Genomic DNA, 25,062 nt, shown 5'->3' with positions numbered 1-25,062 from the left:
ACCCCTAATAGAATCACTAATCTTCCTAGTTCTTCCTCCATGCGAGCACTGAACACACTGCATTGTATTTATCATTTAATATCTGTTTTCCTTGTTGGAGATGAACCTGTTAGGGCCTGCTCTATAAGGACTATCATATATGATCCTAAATTATACAGTAGGAGCATCATAAATGATACCTGGCAGCTTAAGACATACTGGAGAGTTGAATCCATCCCTGGTTTAACCTATTCCAGGCTCTGGACTCCAACTTCCCTGCCTGTTACATAAATGGACTGGACCAAGACCCCATCCTTAGCTGAAATGTGGCTGGGCAATGACATTCCCATTCCAATGATGTACCCACACTTTGAAATAAGATCATCTAAAGCAGGTTTTCTCAACCTAGATGCTACTGACATTTTGGGCTGGGTAATTCCCTGTGGTGGGGCCATCCTGCAACGTCCACGTTGCAGGACATGGAGCCACATCCCTGACCTCTACCCACTATTTCCTTGGGACAACCAAACATGTCTCTAGGAATTGACATTGACAAATGTCTCCCAGGAGCAGTGTCTCCCCTGGTTGAGAATCACTGATCCCTTGGCTCTCAAACAATTCCGTGAGAACTCATCCTGTTCTTTCTCAGGAGTACAATTGAGTTGGACTGGCGGTCTTAGAAACGATCACAAACCTACCCTTGTTTCTGTTTTCCTCCCATTTCTCCCCTCTCCTTAACTATAGGGGAAAATGTACATTTTTTGGGAGCACATTTGAACAAAATGTCAAAATCAGCTTCTCCAGGTATTGCTATGAATGGTTTGTAAGATACCCCACAAATAAAGAAGCGCCGAAACTCTGTGGTCATTAGCAACTGGTGGTACCGAGGCACTCACTGTATGCCACACACGCTATGAGCTTCTATATTTATGGCTGGAACCATCATCCTTTTTGATGAGGATGCCGGTTTGTTCAAAGTCACCCAGCTAGCAAGTGGCAGACCCGCTGGGTTTGAAATCCGGTGCGTTGAATGGCTCTGGGGTAGTGGCCTGGGGTGGGGAGGCCCTTCATGTGCCAAATCCACTGGGCTTTCATGAATTCCTCTGAGCTATTGCTTTCTCAGAGACAGAAATTTCTAAATGAAAATGGGGCACCCAGCTGGAAGCCGGCATGGGAGCCAAGGTGAGGCCGCTGGGGACGACACATCATTGGAAACTTTTATTATGGCCACGGTCTGGCCATGTGGGCTCTGCCCCAGTCAGGAGATAGCCATGTCTCATTTGTGGTGTTCTGAGGGCAGGGTGGTGCAGAGCCAGGACCTCCTGGGAATCCCTAAGTGTTTCCCTGGGGAGACACCCATAAAACCCTTGCTGAATTTGTAGGCTCGTCATTACTTTTGGTGGTGCGGTTTATATCTTTGGGATGGGAGCCTCAGGAGTCAGGTACCATCAAAGAAGGGAAGTCGAAACAATGACCGCATTTAGTACTGCCAACAACATCAGTGGTAGTAAGAGTAGCAAGTACTGTCATTTCTCAAGCCTGCAAAAACCCATTGGATATAATCCTGGCAAGTGAGTTATGTATTCGGTTCTACAAAGAGATAAAGAGATCATTTCAACAAGCTGCTGCAAGTGCTGTGATCAATGTAACTATAGGAGCCATGGGAGCTTACAGGAAGAGAAACATGACCTAGCCTGGGCAGTCAGGGTGGCCTTCCTGGAGGAGGAGATGCTGGAGATTCATTGTTATTTCCCTCATAGACTTGGCTCTCCTCCTCCCAACTCCAACAGACCCCGGGCTCCCTGAGAATGTGGATCATGTCTGTTTAGACACTGCTGTATTTTTAGGGCCTTTGCACCACAGTTCCCAAACTGTGCACCGAGGTACCCTGGGGTGCCACCATGAACAGCACCCCTGTGAGATTTTTCAAAAATTTGAGGAGACAAAGGGACATCTCCCAGACCCATGTGAATGGTGCCCACTTTAGACAGAGCTACATTTCTTTTGATGATGCCCTGTCTTTGCAAAGCTGGGTTTTTTGCAGGGGTTACACTAAAAAGCAAGAGCTCTGATAAAATCAGTGTGGAATGGAATGAAGGTGGCAGAGTCCAGTCTGACGCCAAAATCTGAGAAATTTGGTGGAGCCCAAGAGGCACCACACCCCTGTAGCTGTGATTAATTTAAGAATGCATTAAAAATCACGGGGTACCTGGGGACTCAGTCAGTTAAGCGTCCGACTCTTTATTTCAGCTCAGGTCATGATCTCGGGGTCGTGGGATTGAGCCCCACATTGGGCTCCCTGCTCAGTGTGGAGTCTGCTTGAGATTCTCTCCCTCTGCCCCTCCCCTCCCCCTGCTCTCTCTCTCTCTCTCTAATAAATAAAATCTTGAAAAAGCACAATCAAAATCAAATCTTATAATACATGCATTACTTTTTCAACTGGCTACTAAGTTGTCAGGATATAGCTACTTATTAAGTTGTTTGGACCTAACTACTTAACAAATGGCACTGTTAGGTATTTTGGTCTAGGATATTTACCAAAAAAATTTCTGAGACGCCAAGGGTACCGTGAATTGAGAAAGTCTGGACATGCCTGTGCCTGCATTTGGAGGCACTTTTTGAATAATCGCTTGAGTTGCTTCCAACTGCCCTGACTGGCAGGGAGTATCATTCCCTTTTCACAGCTGAGGGCTTTGAGGCCCAGAGAGGGCAAGCTACTTGCCCAAATTCACCCAGCAGAGCTGGGCAGGAGGTGTGTTTGGCTATGAATTCCAGACACTTCCTTGCTTCCATGCTTGACCTGTCAGTTCTTGAAGGAGTCAAAAAACATGCTTTGGAGTCCCAGCTGGACCAAACAATGGCCTTGAGTGGGTCACTGTGAAAAGAAGCTGTAGACATCCAGAGCTTTTACAACTGGCTCTGTCTGCTTCATGAGCTTGTTGGTGGAAGATCTTTGTCCAGAGTAAAGCACCAGAGCTTTGCCCAGAAGCTGGGACTGCAGAGTGATAAGGTGGGAAAACACTGCTTTTGGGCTTAAGTCAGGCTTCAGCTGGAATCCTGGGTTCTCCCCTTCCCTGCTGTGTGACCTCAGGAAAGCCGCTTGCCCCCTCTGGGCCTCCTTTGCCTGCTTTCAAGTGAACACAGGTACCGCCCATACAGTTTCATGAGTGTTCAATGTACTAATGCTGGGGAAGGGTTTGGCACGGTGAAAGAGCGCATCCAGTGAGGCATTTCCCCCTGTTCAGCAGAGGAAACATTTTAAAGCTATAGCTGCCCAATAAACTCATCCTTAGAAACACCGTCAGAACCTGGATACAGCCTGCCTCTCCCTCTGCCCACCCCCCCCAACCCAGAATTGACCATCCTCTTGCCTCGCATCTCCTGCCAGCCCGTAATGAGACCTGGAAGTGCATGCCAGGTGCCTCTTTGGGCTTCTGGGAGGATCGTATGTCTCCTGACACCCAGCCTGGCTTGTGACTCATTAGTGCGGGTGTCAGGGAAGCTATCACAACTGAGATTCCATGGTAAGGCGGCCCGGAAGGGAGGGTGGGAGGGAGGGAGGCAGGCTTGTGTCTCCAAAACCCAGAAGCCAGTGCAACCCAGAGGTTCTTCGGAGGCTGTGCCTCATTAGTGAAGCGGCGTTTCTTTCTTCCTTCCTTTCTTTCTTTTTCTTTTTTAAATGATACCTCCACCTCTCAGTACTTTTAAATAAGCTTTTATTTTTAGCTTCTCATCTTTGGGTCTCTGCAGCCTGACTGGCTCAAGCAGCTTCTGATCACCCTGGAGGAAATGGGAACAGAATGGGGGTTCTGGGCTGCCTTAGCGAAGTGCACCTGACCTGGGTGAGGGGGCGGGGCACTTCGAACAACGGACGTGCACTATCTCACAGCTCTGGAGGCTGGGGTTCCCAGGTCAAGGTGGGCCACATTCCCTCTGAAGTCTGGGGAGAAGGATCCATCCTTGCTTCCTCCCAGCTTCCAGCGGTAGCTGGCAATTCTTGGTGTTCCTAGACTTGCAGGCACAGAATGGTGTTCTCCCTGGGTCTCTGTGTTCAAATTTCCCTCTTTTTATGAGGACACCTGTCACTGGATTGGCACATGTCCTAATCCCGTAGGGCTTTACCTTAACTTGATTACATCTGCAAAGACGCCTCGTTCCAAAAGAGTTCCCAGTTACGGTACTGGGGTTAGGATTTCAGCATCTCCTTTCGGGAGACACAAGTCTCCCTATAATGCACAGTGGACTTGGCCCAAAGGTCTGGGGACTGGGAAGGGATGTGCTTGTGGGTGAGGGGTTAGGGCCATAGGCTGCAGTTCCGCCGGGACATCCCTGCCTGGGTTTGTCCCCAGTCACCCACGGCGAAATATATCGGGGCAAGGCTGGTGGGAGGGGCCGGGGGCTCCAAGACTGGAATCCCAGCTCTGCTCATGAAAAGGTGTTGTGACCTTAATCACATGTCCCTGTGAGTCTCAGCAGCCTTTAAACACGCATGTGCACGCACACTTACATATGTATAGAGTGTATGCATACACATGCCTATACAGTCACACACATATATAATCTGTTTAGCAATGTGTTTTATTTGTTTACTTATTTATGGGGGAAAGATTTATTTATTTATTTGAGAAAGGGAGAGCATGAGTTGGGGGAAGGGCAGAGGGAGAGGGAGAGGGAGTAACAGGCCCCCCGTCGAGCAGGGAGCCCGATGCGGGGCTCGATCCCAGGACCCCGGGATCATGACCGGAGCCGAAGGCAGACGCTTAACCAACTGAGCCACCCAGGCGCCCCAGCAATGTGTTTTACACATTCAATAAACTGTAACTATTGTTATCTCTTATCACCTCTGAGCTTTAGTTTTCTTAGTATATTTGCACGCACGCACACATACATACGCTTACATTCACAAATGCATATAATCGCTTAGCACGATGTCTTACACAATCAATAAATAACAACCATTATTATCTGTAAAAGAGAGCAGACGTGTCTTTTGTCTGAATGACCCATCAGCTATACCGTATTTTACCTCTGAGACGTCCTTAGCTCTGAAATTCTAGGACCTGGACTAAAGAGGTAGATGGGGACCCATGGTGTGAGGTCCAAGATTCCTTGTTGCTTGTGAACCCAGAATAAGAAAGTCCCCCTTTGCCGTGCAGAAGCTTTTAATTTTGATGTAGCCCTACTGGTAGCTTCTGGAACGTGAGCTGGCTGAACCCTTAATGGAGCTGCTCACAACATGCTCGTATAAAATATGAGCGCAGCCGATGGTTTCTCAAGTCCAAACATTGTGTGAGGCTTTGTTCCTTCTGCGTCGCCTCCTGTTTCCTCTGAACAATGGTTCTGATCCCTGGTTGCACATCAGAACCCAGGGTGGGGGGAGGGGGCTTTGAAAAACCTCACTGCTCGTGCTAAGCCCCAGACCAGGAGAATCAGAATCTCCAGCGAGTTTGAAAAGTTCCCGAGTGATTCCATGCACAGTCAGGCTGAGCCCCCCTGGACCACCGCTCTCTACCCTCTCTCCTTGGCAAGAATGTAATTCCTCCCTTGTCAGAGTGACTTCGGAAGCCTTTTTTTTTTTTGATTCTTTATGATTAAGAAACCCCCAAAGTCTTTTCTTAACCAAGCATCTGCCTTAATGGCTTCATGTAGATAAGACCAAAGAAGAGTTTAAATCCACCGATTTCCTGTCCTGTGGATGGCTTGATTTTCGGCAGAGTCAAGCAGCTCTGGGTTTGACCTTTGCCTCCACTATTAATGGGCTGTGTGACCCGGGGTGATGATTTCACTACTCTGAACTTAGTATCCTCTTCTTGCAAACGAGACAACAGTGCCTTGCTCACAAGGCCACTGGAGGCAGAAGGGAGGGACATTCAGTAAAGGACTTAGCCCAGGGCCCAATAAATGTACCGTAAATGTTATAGTATGCATGCCTCCAATCTGCCAGCTATGGTCAGGGGATAGTAATAACAGCAAGCGCTCTCGAAGGGTGGAATGCCTCCTCCTAGCAGCCCAGCCCTCCACCACGAATAGGAAGAAGCGAACCCCTGTCTGCATCAAGTCAGCAGCTAGGACTCACAAACACAGTGGGGTAGGCGCGACGTCCAGATGGGCGTGCCAGTCTCTCGGCTGTAGCAGGTTAGAAGAGAGCTCCCCTCCAGCACAAAGCCAGGGTTGCACGTGTATTGGATGGTGGTGCCCACCAGCAGCACGGGATCCGAAATTAAGCGGGTCGAGTGGTCCACTTCCCCGGGGTCGGTGCAGTACATAACTACGGATGAAATCAGACCAAGAGGGCGTTTAGGACGCTCGATGATCACAGGGTTTGCTGAGAACTAACAGGATGATCTGGAAAGTTTCCTAACTTGGTTCTTTTCCTGTTTGGAAGATAATGCCTTTGAGCTCATCAAAGGTGGTTGGAAAAGAAACCAGGATGAAAGAGACTCGAATTTAATTCCATTTATAGGCAGTAGCCCAAAGAAATGTTTGCATCTGGACCTACATACGAGGCTGTACATTGCACCGTTATTTGTAATGGTAAAAAAGAAAAAACAAAATGAAACAAACAAACAAACAAAAAAAACAATGCAGATCCTTTAACAGGGGAAGAGTTAAATATGGAACAGCTGTTCCATGAAATCCTGAGCAATCACCAAAGAGAGCAAAGTGAGGGGGGCCTTCGCTGCTTTCTCTGTGGTGCCTGAATCTAGTAAAACAAGCATCTGTTACTTTTCAATTAAAAAATCAATATACACAAAGGGAAAACAATAAGCCAACTAAAAAAAAAAGAATGAAGTACACAACATGTGTGATATGAAAAGGTATCTGGATTACTGAGTTGAGAAAAGAGCAGTGGTAAAATATCCTTATCTGTATGTTTCTGTACGAGTGTCTCTGTGTGTCTCCACACGCACAGTAAGCACATACCTACGTCTATGTGCCTATGTGTAACACACAATGCAACTGGAACAACGTAGAATAAACTTCTAAGAGCAGCCTCATTTCTGGAGAGGAAGATCATGAGGGATTTTCGCTCTGTACTTCCTAATTTTACTACTGCTTGAGTTCTGTAAGTAAACACCTGCTACTTGCATAATGGGAAGATATATTTATGTACATCTTTTGATGTCAAGAGTGTAGTTGAATCAATGAATGAATGAATGAAAGGCATTGACGACCCCCAGGGATTTCTGGGGGGGAACCCCACTGTTCTCAGGATGTTCTGCTGTTTTCATTTCACTAGAAGAGAAGCCACTGAAGCAGGTTGGTGAGTCTCTGTCTTAGATGCAGAGCGACAGGCAACCAGCATGGGAACATAAACGCTGATATCCAGAAGGGGCCCAATGCAAATTCATTTGCTCTAATTTGGGTCTTTTCTTGGCAAAAAGTGAGGCAGTTGAAGAGTTTCCCAGAGACAGCTAGTTTATGTCCCCTCCAAGCCTTTAGAACCCATTAACACAATGGGTCATTATTATTTAAAGCATTTTAAAAATCATCATCATCATTATTATTTTATTTATTTATTTTTTTAAGTAGGCGCCACGCCCAGCATGGATCCCAATGCGGAGCTTGAATTCAGGGCCCTGAGATCAAGACCTGCACTCAGATCAAGAGTTGGATGCCTAACTGACTGAGCCACCCAGGTGCCACTAAAAAATCATTATTATTAAAAATTTTTTAAAAATCATCATTATTCAAAAGATTTAAAAATCATTCTTCAAAAAATTTAAAAATTGTTCATATTTTAAAAATTTCAAAAATCATAATTTGAAATATTTAAAAATCATTATTATTCAAAAATTTAAAAAATCATTATTAAGGCATGTATATTTAAAACATTTTATAAAGTAATGATGGGGCTCCTGGGTGGCTCAGTTGGTTGAGCGTCTGACTTTTGGTTTTGACTCAGGTCATGATCTCAGGCTCATGGGATCAAGCCCCGCATTGGGCTCCATGCTCAGTGAAGAGTCTGTGCTTAGTCTGCTTGTCACTCTCCCTCTGCTCCTCCTGCTCACACTCTCTCTCTATCTCTCTAAGATAAGTAAATATGATCTTTGGGGGGAAAAAAAGTAATGATGACGTAGATCATGTTAACGTATCTGCAATGGGTCTCACCATCCATGGCGCTTCTCATTGTTGGTTTTTTTATTTTTCATCATGATACACACACGCACACACACATACACTACCCACATACTGTTGTGGAACAAGCAGATGTTTATGTAGCCAATTTTGAGGATTTTTAGCAAGCTTTTTCATGTTTCCCCCAATTATCATTTTCTTTGCCTTTGGAATATTTGTGACAGGGACTGCATATAACCCCCAGCCCTCTTCCCCAATACCCTCTTTCTCTGCTGACACTTAATATTTCTTATCGTGCAACTGGTCACTCAAGGCAGGCCGAGCAGGCCTACCAAAGTATCCCCAAGGATTCCCAGCAAGATGGCTGCAGAATGGAGGCTTGCGTGAGAGGAGGTAGGAAGCAAATGGTTAGCGGGAAGAGGCCAGCCTCAAATTTAGCTCCTCCCCCACCCCACTAAGATTCAGTGTAAAAGCCAGAGAAGCACCCCCTTTTCTCCCACTTTTCAAGACACCAGGCGCAGCTATCATCAGCCATGCCTGGCCCACACTCCTGAGGGCAGCAAGCAGAAGGCGCCAGGAGGCTGGGATGGGTGCTCTCTGGATGAAGCCAGCTACCTGTGACAGGGATTTTGAACCCGGGCTCCAAGGTCAAACTTAGATTGGTCTTGTGTGGCTACTATAGGTATTTTAGTGACGAATTTGAGTGATGTTTTCTATGAAGGTTTCACCGCAGTCTACACCACTCCCTATTGTCTCTCCCTCAACCTATTTCCCTCATTCACATTATCTGCCAGGCTTCTGGAGGCCCCTGAATCTAACATCCCTGCCCTAGAGCTCCAAGAGGACATTTGTGAGCTGCGCCGGCGAGCTGGTGGAGTAGGAGGGAGGCCAGATCCTACAGGAAGTGACTTCACTGCATCTACTTGAAAAATACTCATTGGGAGGGATTTACCCCCCCACCACCACTGACCTAGAGGAAGAAAACAAGATGACTCTTACTTTTCTCACAAAACGGGGGGTCGCTGCTCCAGCTGAGGTCCCACTGGCAGGTAAGGGTGTCACTCCCCACTATGTCATAGCCCGGGTCACACTGGTACGTGATTCTGGCTCCTCTCACAAGCTCCGTATGAGAGGTGGTTTTCCAGCCGTTCTGGATCTCCGGCAGGTCTGAGCAGGAATCATTCCTTGATACCTCTTTAAAACAAAAACATCGTCCTTAGATGAGGAGGTGGGTTTTTCTGTGTGGGGTTCCCTTTACGAATGTCAGAGGAAAGAGCAAACAGAAGAAGAAGTCTCCAGAAATAAGTGACACACTTCGAAATCCCTTAAACCACAAGAACTCTGCTATAGTGAGATTTTATGGTAAGCTCTTCCTTACCAAGCATTCTTTTGGTTTAACCAAGTCAGTTTAGGATTTAGAGGGAGACAGAATCCTAGCCCTGCCACTTATTCGCAATGTGATTTGGGGGGCAACCCCTTCTCCCTGTGTCTCAGGTCCTCACCTTTCAGGAGGCCCACCCCACCCTGTTATTCTCACCTCCTGGAATTCGCATTCTTGTGTACTCCCCGCAAAGCCCAGCAAGGCTGATATGCACAATCAGCAGGCTATTGCAGAAGTGTTGATGTGTGGCTCCCGAGGCGAGGTCATAAGGGACATTGAGAAGCTCTCCCCTTGCTCTTTGGAGAGAGCAAGTGCCACCCGTGAGGATGCTCAGGCAGCCATCTGGAGCGATCCATGTGGAGAGAATCTAAGGCCTCTTGCCAACGACTGGTGTTGACTTGCTAACCACACTAGCAAGCCATTTTGGAAATGGAGCCTCCAGCCCCAGTGAAGCCCTCAAATGAATACAACCCTGGCTGACATCGTGACTACAGACTGATCATGAGAAATCCCCGGTCAGAACCATCCGGCATGAACTCCTGAATTCTGGACCCACAGAAAGTGTGTGATCATAAATATGCATTGCAGTGTGCCTGGGTGGCTCAGTTGGTTAAGTGTCTGTCTTTGGCTCAAGTCATGATCTCCAGGTCCTGGGATTGAGCCCCGCATCGGGCTCCCGGCTCATTGGGGAGTCTGCTTTTCCCTCTCCCTCTGCCCCTCCCCCCAACTCATGCTCTCTCTCTCTCTCTCTCAAATAAATAAAAACATCTTTAGAAAAATGTGCATTGCTAATTTGGGGGGGCATATTTTGTTATACAGCAATAGTAGCTAACACACTCAGCCTCATCCTAAGAATGTCTGTAGATTCATGGGTTTGATGGATTCTTAATATATGTTTTTGTAATACAGATTAAGATAAACACTCAACTGTTGAAATAAAAATAATTATTGGTGCATTCTTTAAATTATGTTGCATATCATCAGCGAACATTAACCACACTCCAAAATAAGCTACACACAGCTCATTATCACAGATAGGAATAATCCTGTCTTCCTTCTGCAAATCCTCATTACTGAGGTAGCAATGCAAAGCCCACTATTACTGTTCTCGCTTCCAAGTGCCCACTGCACAGATTTTTAGAGGAGAGCTAATTATGCAGTATAATTAATCTGCAGTTCTTATGTGCTTCTGGGGAAAGCAAAGCACCTTCCCTGTCTGCAGGAAATTCATCCTGAAAAACAAGCGATGGCTTTTCCTGGGATTTCATCATGATTTTATTTGGGGAATGGAAATCTCAGGGGTGTCTGCAAGAAGAAGGGGAGAGGGAGATGGCTTCTGGAATTGCTTCATGGGGAACAGGAGCCTCTATTTTTAGGCCTCTGAAAAATCAGCCAAGCCCTGGATTTAGGACACAACTAAAAATGCTTAAACTGTGGTTGAAACAGGGGTAGATAATGGGTATGTGGTCTGCCTTGTGCCAAATGCTTCGAGACTGAGAAAGGTTTGCTTGTCTGACTCTTCAGTCTGAGCCAGCATGGTGACATGCTCCCGTGGGACCCCCCCCGCCTTTGTGGTGTTCATCACATTCGTGATTATCAAGTCGGGGACACTGTCACTCAGATCTTGGCTTCACTGTTTACTAATTCAGTGGCCTTGCCTAAGTCAGTTAGCTTTCCTGTTCTTCAGCTCCTAGGCTCTACTCCCAGAGACTCTGATCCAGAAATCTGTATGTTTAGCCAGCACCCTGGAGGCAGGTTCTGGCATCATCATCCTTGTGGGCCCTGAACTTTGTGAAGAATGAGAAAACTGGCTTAGGAGTTGGAGGACTTCCCTTCTGGTCATTGTTTTAGAAGCTGTGTGACTCCAGTCATGTTGATAAACATCTCTGGACATCATTGTCCTCAATCGTAGAGTTGAGACAAGAGTCATGACCCTGTCTATCGCTGAGGGCAATGTGAAAACGAATTAATGTGCAGTATATGACACTTAGATGAGTTTTATATGAATTCATCCATTTGTTTGATTAACATTTTGTGAGCACTTACTATATGCCAGGCACTGGAATATGGGGCTCTGAAGTCATGTTCCCAGTCTCATAGTCAAGATCAGCATCATGGTCCAACTTTTAGGTAAAAGAGATACCTAAATGCACTGAGTCCATGCCACCATTTGCCAGTCTCATGGTCAAGATCAGCATCCTGGTCTAACTCCTGGGCAAAAGAAATACTCAAATGCACTGAGTACATGCCACCATTTACTGGTCTTATGCTCATGGCAGACCTCATCCTAGGAACTACTGTCATTTGAGTGGAGTTGACCTACAATAAGGAGCTTACTTATTATCCTAGCATTAGAGGAATAGGCACACAAGTGACCAATATCTCTTTGAAAAACACTGCTTGGGCGCCTGGGTGGCTCAGATGGTTAAGCGTCTGCCTTCGGCTCAGGTCATGATCCCAGGGTCCTGGGATTGAGTCCCGCATCGGGCTCCCCGCTCAACGGGAAGTCTGTTTCTCCCTCTGCCTCTCTCTCTCTCTGTCTCTCATGAATAAATAAATAAAAAAAAATCTTTAAAAAAAAAAAAAGAAAAACCCTGCTTGCTCATCTCTGCTTTTTTATTCCCTTACCTCCATTCCCTTGGCCACAGACACTGACAAAGCACAAGGAACAATGAGGAAAATGGTTCTTTGCTTCTGTCTGGGTAAAGCAGAATTATGGGAGGTCAGAACCAGTGTTCCTATGGAAGGTTCTACCAGTAGTCCTAGCAGATTAGCCTTGGCCACATTGCAGAGCTGGGTGTTGGCCTTGAGATCATTTTAGGAGCTTCAGAAATCTCCAGATGACCACAAAACCCCATGACCTTTCCATGTGATCTCTCTGCTCAGTGAGAATTGCATCTGTGTCTGGTTAAATCCCTGGGTCCTGGTGCCTGGTGCAGGGCCTGGCACGCGTGAAGAGACTCTTGCGGACCAAAATCTCTAGAAAATGGAGATATGCATTTGAAGATGAAAGAAAATAATCTATGGAAGAGTTCCTGCCAATTTCAAATTGTCACACAAGTCTAAAGTTTCAGCTTCAATAAAGAGGAGCACCTCCTCTTTAAGATGGCGCCAAACTGAATGTTGGCCAGACTTCTGGGTTAACCTTAAGCAGCCTTGGATAGGGTCAGATTTCTGTCACTGAGCTGAAATGGGGTTTCAGAGTGTTATTACTGCTGAATGGGGTTTTGGAAGATTGACTTAGACACCAGAGGAGACAAATGAGCAAAACTATGACATCATCTTCCGACTAGGAGGCGGGGGGCAGGGGAACGAAGAGAAGAGAAGTCTAAGGAGAGAGACTGAAGCCAAGTCACCAGAAACTCTCCCTCCAAAGGCAGCTGACTCTGGACGGCATATCGCCTGGGCAGCCAGCACAAGCCGTCCCCCTGTGCCCAGGGCCCTGCCCAGTAAAGAGAGGGGAACCCACAGAAAGTAGCAGCAATAACACTCTGAAAACACTTAACAGCACAATCAAGGGGAAAAAGGTCCCCAAGAAACATAAAAAAGATCAACACTCGTGTGTGTCCCTCTGATAGATGTACACAGAGTGGGCAGGGATGAGAAACATCTACCAGCTGGAAACACACACACAAAAAGGCAAAGGACTTATTTTCACATGCATATGGCTCTTTGAGACAGCCAAAGGTCAGGGAAGGGGCTTCTATTTTAGAGGCAAGAGGTGGGACACAGAGAATACTTTATATTAGAGATGGATGGGCAAGTCCTCAAGCCAGGGGGAAGAAGGAATCACAGACATGGAATTTGGCTCAAGCCAGACGATCTTTGATGGTGGGTGTGGTAGTGGGGGGACTTGGTAGAATGAAACCCCCTTTTGCCCCCCTTTTTCTGTCCTGAAAATCAAGATGTCTGCCTCGTTCCTGGGTGACCCAAGCAAGTTCTCTGATTGTTGGCTGAATCTTGCCCATTGAAATCCTCAGGGTGCAACCACCCACCATCTTGGGTGCCAAAAGAGGTGAGGTCTTAAGTACCCCCTTGTGTCTCCCAAGTTCTCTGCTGTTGCCAAGAAAATCAGGGGTAGAGAAACACTAAGAGCCAGGGGAGCCAGGAAGCCCGGGTGTGAGCCTCAGGGTCTGCCCCCGACGAGCAAGTCCTTTATCCTTGGTGGCCCAGGGCTCCTTCTGCTGTGACATGATAGGGTTGGAGCAGAAGCTTTGTCAGTTCAAATCCTTTTCGGGGCTGGGATTAGTAGGACTTCACAGCGGTCCCCGGGCTGCTGGTGGCAGAAGCAGTTGGGTGGGGGTGGGGGTGGGGGCGAGGGTGGGGACAGAAGGAGTTCTGTTTGGGCCATGTTTAATCTGAGATGCTGGTTAGACATGCAAGAGGGTAGTTAGCAGGGATTTGGGTAGAGAGTCCATGGGAGAGGTCAAGGTTGGAGGTACAAATTAGGGGCCAGTAGAACACAGAGAGGCATTGTATAGAACCTCGGGACTGGAGGACAGTGTATGGGGGGAGAGTCGAGACAGACAGAGGACAGGGCTCAGGGTGGAGCCTGGGATTCTCCAGTGTTCCGAGGAGGGTGATGGAGCCAGCAATGAAGAAGGGGGAGTCACAGGTGGGGAATGAGGAGGGAAGGCTGCGGATGGAAGAAATGGTAAGAAGAAGGTGGATGGCCAAGTGTGAACTTGGCTTGAACTTCATAGCAGTTGTTTTGGGTTTTGTTTCTGTTTTAATGTGAAGGCGAGAGAAATGGTTTGGAAGCCACATCGAAGAGCAAAGAAGACACCGCTTGCTTCTCTGGGTCCTACAGTACAGGAGGTGGGAGAGAATGTGTGGTCTCCATTGGATGGGGCTACAGGGGAAGAAGAGCCCTTAGGCAGAGCCCACCTTCAGTTCAGGCAAGATGGTGGCGATGTTGTTTTGAGAAGTTGCAAATGCAGGAGAGTGTGCTGATGATGGAGTCCCAGTTGACTACAAGGGAAACACTGCGGATCTGAAAGTCACGAGGCATCATATACTAAGTCCTGGTATCGACCCTTTGGAGCAGCTATCAGTTTTTCCATTTCACAGATGACAAAAAGGAGGCTCAGAGAGGTTAAGTGACTTGCCCAAGATCACACAGCCATTGATAGCAGTATTAAAACTCAAACCCTGGTGCTTCCGACCAGAGAGCCCAAATGTTTAAAAACTACACATATTTATTGTGCCAATAAATTAGAAGACTGTGCCAATATATTAAAAGACCCGTATAGCACAGAACCCTCCAAAAGACATATCTAGAAGGAACCATCTAAACACACACACACACACACACACACACACACACACACACACACACACGGGACTGGAGGAGACACTTACCTACGTAGTTCATGATAAATCCCTGGCCTTTCCCAAAGATGAGGCCAGCAGGGTCCGAGTGGAACTGGATGGTTAAGTCCGGCGTGGATGAGTACAGCTTCTGGGGACCACTGTTCCCAAGGTACTGCCCCAAGATGTGAGGCATGACCTCATCGCCATCATAGATAGTCAGGATGTCGCTGTTGCTCAGGTTCAGGCTGGGGGGCGGGGCAGACAGAAGAGGAGGGGTCTTGTGAAACACAGTTATGGGCATTCAACAAGCCTTTGATTTATTTTTTCAGGCAACACACAGGTTTGTGAGGTATACTTGGTGGCAGGCTCCAGGCTAGGAACCGGGGTTGAGGTAGGCAGAGACCACAGATATGAGCAGGACACGCTGATCCTGCCCACGAGCACACACGGCACTGGGTTTGGGGAGGGACTGGGCTTTTGAAGACTCACGCAGGAGATGGTCTTCCCTACAAGGAGCTCATTGCACGGTTGAATGCTGAATTGTAAGTAGAACTGCCTTCAATGCCAGTGAAGCTGAGTGCTGGGCCCTGGGCTACCCGCTGGGGGTGTGGCATGGGTCTTCCATTCTTCTCGGATGCAGAACAAGCTGACTGCATTCTAATTAGAACCTGCATCTTCATGTCAGGTGAAATAAGCCTTCCAATCATTATGTGGCAAAGTCCTCAAAATCAAACCAGGGTATCTATGATGTTTAGGAGATGGGGCGGAGGGCGGGACGGAGGCATCTTATTCCTGAAATATGCTCAAACCTGTTATCAATATTCGTAACATGAAAGGACGACCCATTACCAAAGGCTGGAATGCAGGAAAGCACCTTGACACTAAATATCAGGGCTGCAATGGACAGTTAATAATCCGGAGAGCACTTCCGTGTGCTGCAGACACATGTGTCATGTGAGGTGTGCTAGATGAAAATTGACCTCTGATTGAAAGAACGAAAGATAAGTCAGCATTGGCTGCCGACAGATATTAACTCATGCCTTTTTTTCCTTCCATTCTCCTTCCCTCTCTCTTATGTCTTTCACCTTTTCTTGTGTCCTTCTCCCTAATATTTTTGAACACCTCCTATCTGCCAAGCTTGTGTCAGGGGACACAAGAATCTCAGAGCAGTGGTAGATTTAGACTAGGAAACCAGGGATTGCGGTAGCAATTACGATCCAGGCGAGTGCAGAGGGAGGAGACTGGGGGGCATCCTGGAGGCCCTCCTGGAGGAGGTGATGCCTGCTTTGGATTCTCAGGAAAGATTAGAGGGCTAGAAGGTTGATAAGCAGGGGGTGGTGAGATGGGAAAGCACAGGCAGAAGGAGATAGGGATGGAGATCTTGGCTCTTAAAGGAACTTGCCCAGTGGTCAGTGATCCTCGGCCGTGAGTATAGACATGGAAGCCTGGAGGGCTGTAGGAGCCAGACCCTGAAGGGCTTAAAGAGCCAAGTTTATGTGTTTGGATGTCATCTTGCTTGGGATGGGAGCAGACAGACACTGTCTGAGGAGAGGCATTCCAGGAACTGGCCTTAAGCGAAGTTCCTAGAACTGATGCAGAGTGCTGATAGTCCTCCCTCCTGACAACATCATCCAGTACCTCAGGACGGTGTTCTCCTTCCCCAGTCTGGGAGGGCAGAGGAGGGGTGGAAACCACCCAAGCCCGTGCTTCCTTCTGGTAGTAAGAACAAAGCAACAGAAACACAAGGAACATTGTGGAAGGGTGGCTCCCAGAGGGCAGGGGATGTATTGTATTCACAGTGATGTCCTCCACAGCACCTCTCATATTTCTCATGTAAAGTTGTCCCAAGGGCCGGCTTAGGGAGATTCCAACAGCCCCCATGGCCACCATCAGCTTCCCTTGCACCACCCCCAAAACACCCTCCCCTAACAAAAGCTATCCACTGGTTTTGCATGTGTGGCTTCAAGACCGAGCCCCTAGAGTCATACCCTCTGCCAGTTTCCGCAAAGGCTACAGCCTCTAAACCCTATTGTATTGAAATTCTGGAGTTGCCACCTTCTCTTGCACATCTTAGGTGCTCGATAAATGCTAAGGTATGAAAGAGCCTGCCAGAGAGTCTATTTGACAGCAGAAACCATGCAGTTGAGGTCAGCTCTTGACCTGTGATAGGGAAGAGCCTCTTAACTCTAAGACCATGAAAACATCAATTGTTCGCGAAAGCGCTGGATTAGGCTGGTGTGAAACATGGTAGATTGCCAATATCTATTTCTTAAGCTGACTTCACAGCTGATCTGCTGGTAATAGTGAGTTCCAGAGAGTCTGCAACTTGGCTTTACCCTATCAGTCATTTCAATGATCTAAATGCAGCACAAGCATCTTCAAGGGGGCAAATAGCTTTCATTTGAAAACCCTAGCATGGCTCTTTGTAAAGTAGGAAGTAGCAGAGTGCGCTGCCTTGGAAATCAGCAAGCTCTGGTTTGATTCTTGGCTCTGATACTTGCATGGAGGGTACCAGTTTTTTTTGTTTTTTTTTTGTTTTTTTGAAGTTCTTTGTCTGTGAATTTCCAGTCTATGTCATGGGCTTTCGGAGTGAGGTAAGGCATCCTGAAAATCTGGGACCAAACGCAAGATGCACTGACAGCATCTGAGCAAGTCTGGTCAAGTCATTCGAATGTTATGTCGTGTCACTGTGTCGTTATGAACATCACCACCACCACCACCGCCATCATCATCATCCTTACCATCATCATGGTTGCCATGATCACGCTCTCTTTAGAACGCTGTTTACACCAAATGACATCAGATGACTTCCATCAGTAGTTCTCAATTAGGGGTGGGTTTTTTTCCCCAGGAGACAGTTAGTCATGTCTAGAGACATGGTTGTCCCAACTAGGGGGGGTGCCACTGGGGACGCGATGACAGGGATACTGTTAAACATCCTACACTGTGCAAGATAGCCTCCCGCTACAAAGAATTATCTGGTTGAAAACGTCAATTGCACTAAGGTTGAGAAACACTAGCTTATGTGAATGCCTTTTGTAAACCGTGTGTAACAGACTATTCATTGTAACTTCTATTGTCCTGGGATTTCTGCAGAGGTCCCCTAAGCTAAGAATAAGCAAATAGCATTAGAAAAAGCATTCTTACTTTTTTAAAGGGCTATCTGGTCAGGTTTTCTCGTGAGAAGGAAGCAGCCCACCCAGCCCTTTCCCAACGCAGAATTCCCAGCCCGAGGAGCCCTGTGGAGGGTGTGGGAAGTTTGAAAATGAATGAGGTTCAGGACTCTGTGATTAGTAGACAAAGCCACACTTGTTAGGACCAGAAAACCTATAAAAATGAAGCTTCCACCTGAGAAGTAAAAAAAAAAAAAAAAAAAAAAAAAAGTAGACCATGAATGAAGGAGCAGTGAAAAAATGAGGTTATTCTCTGCCGAATCCTTCTGGATCCACCTTTTTGGTAGATGGGTTCCACCAATATATGCAAATGCTGGTAAGTGATCCCCTGCTCGTCTCTAAAGACAAGCCTGCATTTAGCCCGTCCGTCCAGCGTATTTGATACACCAGGGCCATCCAGGGTCCCTGCCGCTGGACCGTCCACAGCAACTGAGATGAAAAATGCAGACTTAGCAGCCCAGAGACTGGCCTGGGGCCGAGCAGGGGCTTTCCACTGAGGACCCGAGTGAGATGTTGACCAGAGACCATCCAGGGAGGCGCTGAGAAGTCAGGATGTCAGCGTGACTCCAGAACAAAGGGGAGGTGGACAGGTGCCGGCAGGCAGGTGGGTTTGATGGGACTGGAATTGGGTGTAGCAGATCCCCCTCAGGGAGGATGCCACAGGGCCAGTCCCTGCCGGCTCCAGCCCCTCTCTGCTGCCAGAGGGTAACGCTTTCCTGGAGCTCCTGCCAGGAGACCTCAGCTTCTGGGTCTCCTTCTTGCCCTGTCTCCTCGGCCACTGCCCTTAGTTTTTCTCCATCCCTTTTCAGTTGGACTGTGGGACAGCACCTCCTTCATGGCCCCAGTCTCTCTCCTCCGCAGCCAGATGAGTCCTTCTGAAACATAAATCTGGTCCCTTCACGGAACAGATGAATGGAGAAGCAAAATGCGGTGTATCCCTACAATGGACTATCATTCAGCCACGAATAGGAAAGAAGCACAGACGCATGCTATACTATGGATGAAACTTTGACTTTGTGCGGAGTGAAAGAATCCTGTCCTAAACAGCCACATGGTGCATGGTGCCACTGCAAAGAAATCTCCGGAATAGGTAAAGCTATAAAGACAGAAGGCCACTTGGTGGTTGCCAAGGGCTGGGAGGAAGGGTCTGGGAGGAACAGAGACCGCTGACTTAACAGGTGTGGCGTTTGTTTTGGGGAGGATGAGAGGGCTTTAAAACTAGATGGAGGTGTTGATTGCACAACATTGTGAGTGTACTAAATGCACTGAACTGTAGAAGTTAAAATGGTTAAGGGCACGTTATGCAAATTTTACTTCAATTACAAAGACATTGCACCTCATCTCAGGGTAAAGTGCAAAGTTTTGACCCTAGCTTCAGGGTTTCCCTGTACCTATTTTCTGCACCCCCTTACCTCCCCACAGCTTCATCCCTCACTATCTCTTTCAAGCCCGATATTTTACACTCCAGACAGAATCAATTACTCGTCAATCTCTCTCCAAGGAATGCAGAAGCACCTGCAAGGTTTTCCACAGGCCATTGTCCCCTCTAGCCTGAATCCTTATTTAGCCTTATGGCTGTAGACCTGGGTAACTCCTCCCCTCCTCATCTCCATCACAGTCTTCTGTGATTTACTTGTACATGGAGCCCTCTCTGCCCCATCTGAGTCTGGGCTGGGGGTCCCTTCTGCGCTCACCCCTCCTACGGAGCTCAGCACGCGGCGCTCCAATGGTCTGGGGCATCTGCACCAGACCAGAAGCTCCCCGAGGCCAGGGGCAAGTCGGTCCAGCTCACTGCAGTCTGCATCCCCAGCTCGGCACCGTGCTGAGTGTGTGTTGGATGAATTAGCACCAGCCCAGGGGCAAGTGTCTGGATCTGAGCTTCAGCTCCCACCCAGGGTGGGCTGTAGCTCTGACCTCATCTCTGCCTGGGGGACCTTGACCCCAAATGGTCTTACTTGCACCAAACTTGGAAGGGGAACTCTTCTTATCCTGGCTGCTTTCAGCACTTGCCTCCACAGGTTAACTGGGAAGCTCTAGTTCTAGACTGGAGCTGCCTCAAATGATTTCTGCCCCATCAGCTTCCTTGGCCCTGATTGCCTACACTCTCCATTCTTTTTCAGTATGCTGGTTGCCAGAATCAAGCTTGGCACCATGACACCCCTACATTGCCTGATAAGCCACTCCAATGCCAGCCCATGGCCTTGACCGGCTGGGTTGTAACTCCCTCTCCCTCTCCACCTTGACCCTGCTCCAGGCATATCCTGCAGCCCCTTCCAGGGTCTGAACAGCCATCTGTGGGCACACTACACAGTGCTTCCTCTTCTGGTGTTCCCTGTCACCTCCTCCTTGTTTCAGGGCCAGATATTTGAGAAAAGATCTCCCAAGACCCTTAGCTTTGGAATAACAACAATGCTGCCTACTGAGTCTTAAGCACTCAAACAGCAACTTCACTCTAAAACTTAGGATCATTCCCATTTTATAGATCAGGAAACTGAGGCTCAACTGGGAGAAACCACTTGCCCAAGGTCACAAAAGAATCAGACCTAAGTCTGTTGGGTGCTAAAGCCTGAGATGTGAACTATTATTTTACACGATGTCTGTGAAAGCCACGTGTACATGTCTCCAAAAAGTGTGACTGGGGCACCTGGGTGGCTCAGTCGGTTGAGAGCAAGACTCCTGATTTCGGCTTAGGTCATGTTCTCAGGGTTGTGGGATCGAGCCTGGCATCTGGCTCTGTGCTCAAAGGGGAGTCTGCTTGAGATTCGCTCTCTCCCTCTCCTTCTGCCCTTCCCCCCCGAAGGGAAGAAATAATATCTTTTTAAACAAAAGTGTGACTAGCTTCAGTCTGATATCAGAAAGTGTGAAAAACATTACAAACAAAATCTGTAGGAAGAGGAAGCCCCATCTCACTGCCCCTGGCATCCTGCTGTACCTTACGTTCTTACGACAGCATCACTAAAGTCCATTCGATTAGATCCATCATTTCAACTTTTGTTTTCCTACCAAGGTAATATTTTCTTCTCTCTCTCTACAGACTCTCTGTGTTGAAAGACTGTCTCCTAAACATTTTACATTTCCTGATAACAATTAAATCTGCCTCGTTTTGTTGTCATTATCGATGGTGTATAATCGAGTATGTAATAAAACCAGCATTAAACTGGTGACTTAGTCTGGGGGGAGGGCTTTATTTTGGCAGAGAGAAAGTTTCTGTTACATTTTTTGGCATACTTAAAAAGAGTCTGGGTGCCCGGCTGGCTTAGTTGGTGGTGCATGTGACTCTTGATCCTGGATTCGTGAGTTCAAGCCCCACGTTTGGTATAGAGATTACTTAAAAGTAAAATCTTAAAAAAAAAAGAAGAGCCTGTGAAGGATGCATGAGAAACTCTAGTTACCGTGGTTGCCTCTAGGGAGAGTCAGAGGAGAGGGGGTTATTTGCTGTGGAAAGTAGGGAAACTTAATTTTCACAGTAGACTTTTCTGTTCTTTGGGGGTTTTTAAATCTTTAAAAAATTTTTAAGTATTTTTAAAATTTTTTTTGACAGACAGATGGAGAGCACAAGTAGGCAGAGTGGCAGGCAGAGGGAGAGGGAGAAGCAGGCTTCCCGCTGAGCAGGGAGCCCGACGCCGGGCTAGATCCCGGGACGCTGGGACCATGACCTGAGCCGAAGGCAGACGCTTAACCGCCTGAGCCACCCACGCGTCCCTGTACTTTTGGGTTTTGAATCATGTGAATATATTACCTCTTCAAAAAGGATAAAAACAGCTCGAGGGATCCCCATTATTGTTTTCACTAGGGTCTAGAGAGCCAAAGAGATTAAGGTAGAATACAAATTTAATTGTGACAGATTAGCAAACCCTTCTGTAATTCTCCTGGCCAGCAGAGGGCAGTGTAGGCCTAAGCATGGTATAGAATGCCATTCAGGGGCAGCAGATGGCCCCCATCCATACCTCAGCCAATCAGGGGCCCGGATGCGCGGGGAAGGTGGTGGGTGAGCTTTGTAATTGTTGAGCTGCGGTTAATATTCCACAGAGGATGTAGAAAGAAATGATGAGCAAGCCACCTTGCTTTTCTTTATTCCTTTTTAAACAAATGGCTGACCCTTGCTTAGAAATTTTGCCTCTAAAAGGCTTTCCCCCGTGGCGTTCACGAGATGATTTTAGCTAGACAAACGTATTTGAAAATGTCTAATGGTTATGTATTTATTTAAATGTGAATTAGAAAAAATATATAAATATATGGTCTGCACATCAAACTTCTAATTTCATGGACATTATTTTGCTGAGAGTAAGCCAAGTGAAAAAGCAAGCCAATTTATATGCAGTTTAAGGGGAAAAAAAAATCAGAAACAGCTGGTAATAGAATGGGGCTGTGGAAAAAGTAAAATTAAGCCCACGGAATAAAGTCCAGTTTCTCAGCCTTCCTGGACTTCCTGGGGGTCCGCCGTCAGGCCCCCAGCCCACTTCTGGAGTATCATATGTCTTCGTACACCAGACCCTTTGCAGCCCCTAGACCTGCCTCAGCCTGTGCTGGTCCTTTCATCTGGAATAAAGGGACCTCACCTTTCTGCTTGACAACATTTTACAAATCCCTCAAGGTCCTTCCCCCTACCCCACCCTGCATTTACAGCCATACGATAACTAGCCAAGGTTTCCATAAGGCTTCCCGCATGCCAGGAGCTGTTCCAAGCACTTCACACACCATTTCTATCCTTGGACAAAGCCTGTAAATACCACTATCCTCACCCATGTCACAAAGAAGCAAACTGAGGCACCCAGCAGTGAAGAAGACGCTACAGCTCAAAAGCTGGTCATAGAGGACAGACAGAATCCAAACCTACGTTGTTGGGAGGCAGACCCTCTGTCGGCTCCCACACCAGATTGCCCAAACTCCCTGAAACCACATGCTCTTTTATTTTTTTAAGGTTTTATTTATTTATTTGAGAGAGAGGGTGAGCGAGAGAGAAAGAAGCACACTCCCCGCTGAGCAGAGAACCAGACGCAGAACTCGATCCCAGACCCTGTGATCAAGACCTGAGCTGAAGGCAGATGCTTAACTGACTGAGCCACCCAGGCGCCCCTGAAACCATATGCTCTTCTACCCCGTATCCCTGGAGCCCAGCCCAGGGCTTGGCGCAGGTGAGATAAATGTCATTTACATGGGTGAATTATGGTGAATTTCTCTCCATTTTCCAGATGGGCAAGCTGAGGCTCAGAGGGTTTGAATGACTTTAAGAAAACACTGTGTTGCAATTAAGGCATGACCTACATGGGACCATAGAGATGGTGATTAAATAAACCATAAGCTTTAAATAAAGCTGGGGGAGGGGGAAGAGAACCAAAGCCCATAAATACAGTGTTAGGTACATTAAAACTTTTCTAAAAAGACCTGTTCAGAGTTCCTTTGTGTCCATTTCTCATCGGATCCCCTCAACCACAAAGCGATGTCATGAATCCCATTTTACAGAGGAATAAACGGAGTCTAGAAAGGCTCAGGTCCCAAGGCCTCTGTGCTCCTTCATGATGCCACAGAGCCAGCACCAACAGCCCTCGGCACCATGGAATTTCTGCGGATCCAGTGCTCATTTGGTTTCAATTAAATTTGATAAAATGGCAGACAGAACAAGAAACCATGCCAACTCCAGGGAGGACATAAAAGACCAATCTTTCTGGCTCCCTGAAAGGACACCTGAATGCATAAAAAATGCAGTTTTCTTATTGCCTTTTTTGTGCTTTCTCTCTCCCGAGACATTCACCAGGCGCCCTTTGAGGTCAGGCTCAGAGCCCAGCCTTGGTCGGTGGATCTCAGTCCTGGCTGCACGTGAGACTCTCTGGGGAGATTTGAACGCTCCCCATGGTGCTTAGGCTGCACTCCAGACCAATCAGACCCTCAGCATCTTGGGGGGTGGGCCCCGGGGTCAGTGTCCCTCAAGATTCTCCAAGAGGCTGCACCAGCAGCCAGGACCCAAAGACACTGCTGCACTGTGATTTCAGTGTGGAGGAGGCTCAGACTCTGTTCTCCACCGCCTTCCTTCCCTACTCGGGTATCTCCACCTCTCCCCCTCTCCACCAATTCCCCCTCTCATCCCCAAAGAGAAAAAGAAGAATGAGACTCCCGTGCCGGACATGCCTTTCTTCTGGGACCACCCCTGGGCCGAGCTGCTTCTCATTTCCACATCGCTGGCGGGGCCATCTCCGAACACGGTGTGCAAAGCTTCGTCAAGGTCAATGACAAGACATTTCACACCCAGCATCGTGGATCAGGAGAAAACCCAGCAGCTCCTGGCTGGTTTGCCTATGAAAAAGTCAGTCCTTAACCAGCCTGGTGATTTGCTTGCCATCTTGAGAGGCAGTGCTAGGAGAATGGGCTCTGATTCAAACCTTCGAGGTGCCGATTTCTAGCTGCGTGACCCTGAGAAAGTGGCTTAACCTCCTGAGCCTCAGTGTCCTCACCTGCAAGATGGGGATAATATTGTGGAGAGCTGTAAAGGAGATAATTAGGGCCAGGAATTTGATTAAAAGAGCATCTTTTGCCTTTAAAAGAATATTTGTGATGAATGATACAGTCCTGCAAAGGGATGATGGGACAGGGGTAGGGTGGTGTGGCAGCAAAACCCGGTATCAGGAGGTCGCGCTGGGAGCCACCCCCTCTGCCACTTCCCTGCTCTGTGACTATGGATGAGTCTCTTGCCCAGCCTGGGCCTCAGTTTCCCCAGATGATAATCTCAGAATCCATGAACTGTAAAAAAATGAATTAACAATGGCCATGGTCTCCTTGTGCTTCATGTTTTCCTTCTGTTTGGGAAGTTGGACCCCACATTTCCCCCCTTCCCCATTCAGCAGCGATGAAGGCATCAGGGTGGGAATACCAGGGTTCAGATGTAGGTTGGTGAAGCCTGGGCCTCTGGGACCCAAGTGTGACCACGGACAGATCTGTGGCCCTGCCATGACTTTCCTGTGTGGAGATGCCCACACCACTTCCTCTTTCTGGATAGGAGTTTCTCCAAATATATAAAGGCCTTCTTCATTAGGACCCCTAAGTCAGGGTGCAAGAGCTGACCCTGAGAGACCATCATTAAAGCATAATTAAATAAGAGCGTAATTAAGGGTGGATTGGGATTTGTGGTGCGTGTGTGTGTGT

General features: G+C 47.6%; 1 protein-coding gene across 6 annotated transcripts in view; it reads right to left on the bottom strand.

Annotated features, from left to right (window-relative positions):
- SEZ6L (seizure related 6 homolog like) overlaps positions 1–25,062 on the bottom strand; it is a 185,588-nt gene that overhangs the window by 14,260 nt on the left and 146,266 nt on the right. For 4 of the 6 annotated variants that reach the window (XM_027577509.2, XM_027577510.2, XM_027577511.2 and 1 more), the window contains exons 10-12: positions 14,801–14,997; positions 9,058–9,252; positions 6,056–6,247 (exon numbers count right to left, since the gene is read on the bottom strand). In XM_027577509.2, the coding sequence (XP_027433310.1) occupies positions 6,056–6,247; positions 9,058–9,252; positions 14,801–14,997 (584 nt within the window). The remainder of the gene's footprint in view (positions 1–6,055; positions 6,248–9,057; positions 9,253–14,800; positions 14,998–25,062) is intronic. The other 2 variants (XM_027577513.2, XM_027577514.2) reach the window with 1 other exon arrangement.

This window comes from Zalophus californianus, chromosome 14 (assembly GCF_009762305.2).
Source record: "Zalophus californianus isolate mZalCal1 chromosome 14, mZalCal1.pri.v2, whole genome shotgun sequence".
Lineage (NCBI taxonomy): Eukaryota > Metazoa > Chordata > Mammalia > Carnivora > Otariidae > Zalophus > Zalophus californianus.
The sequence above is the reverse complement of the archived record's forward strand: the minus strand, read 5'-3'. Positions and strand labels throughout refer to the sequence as shown.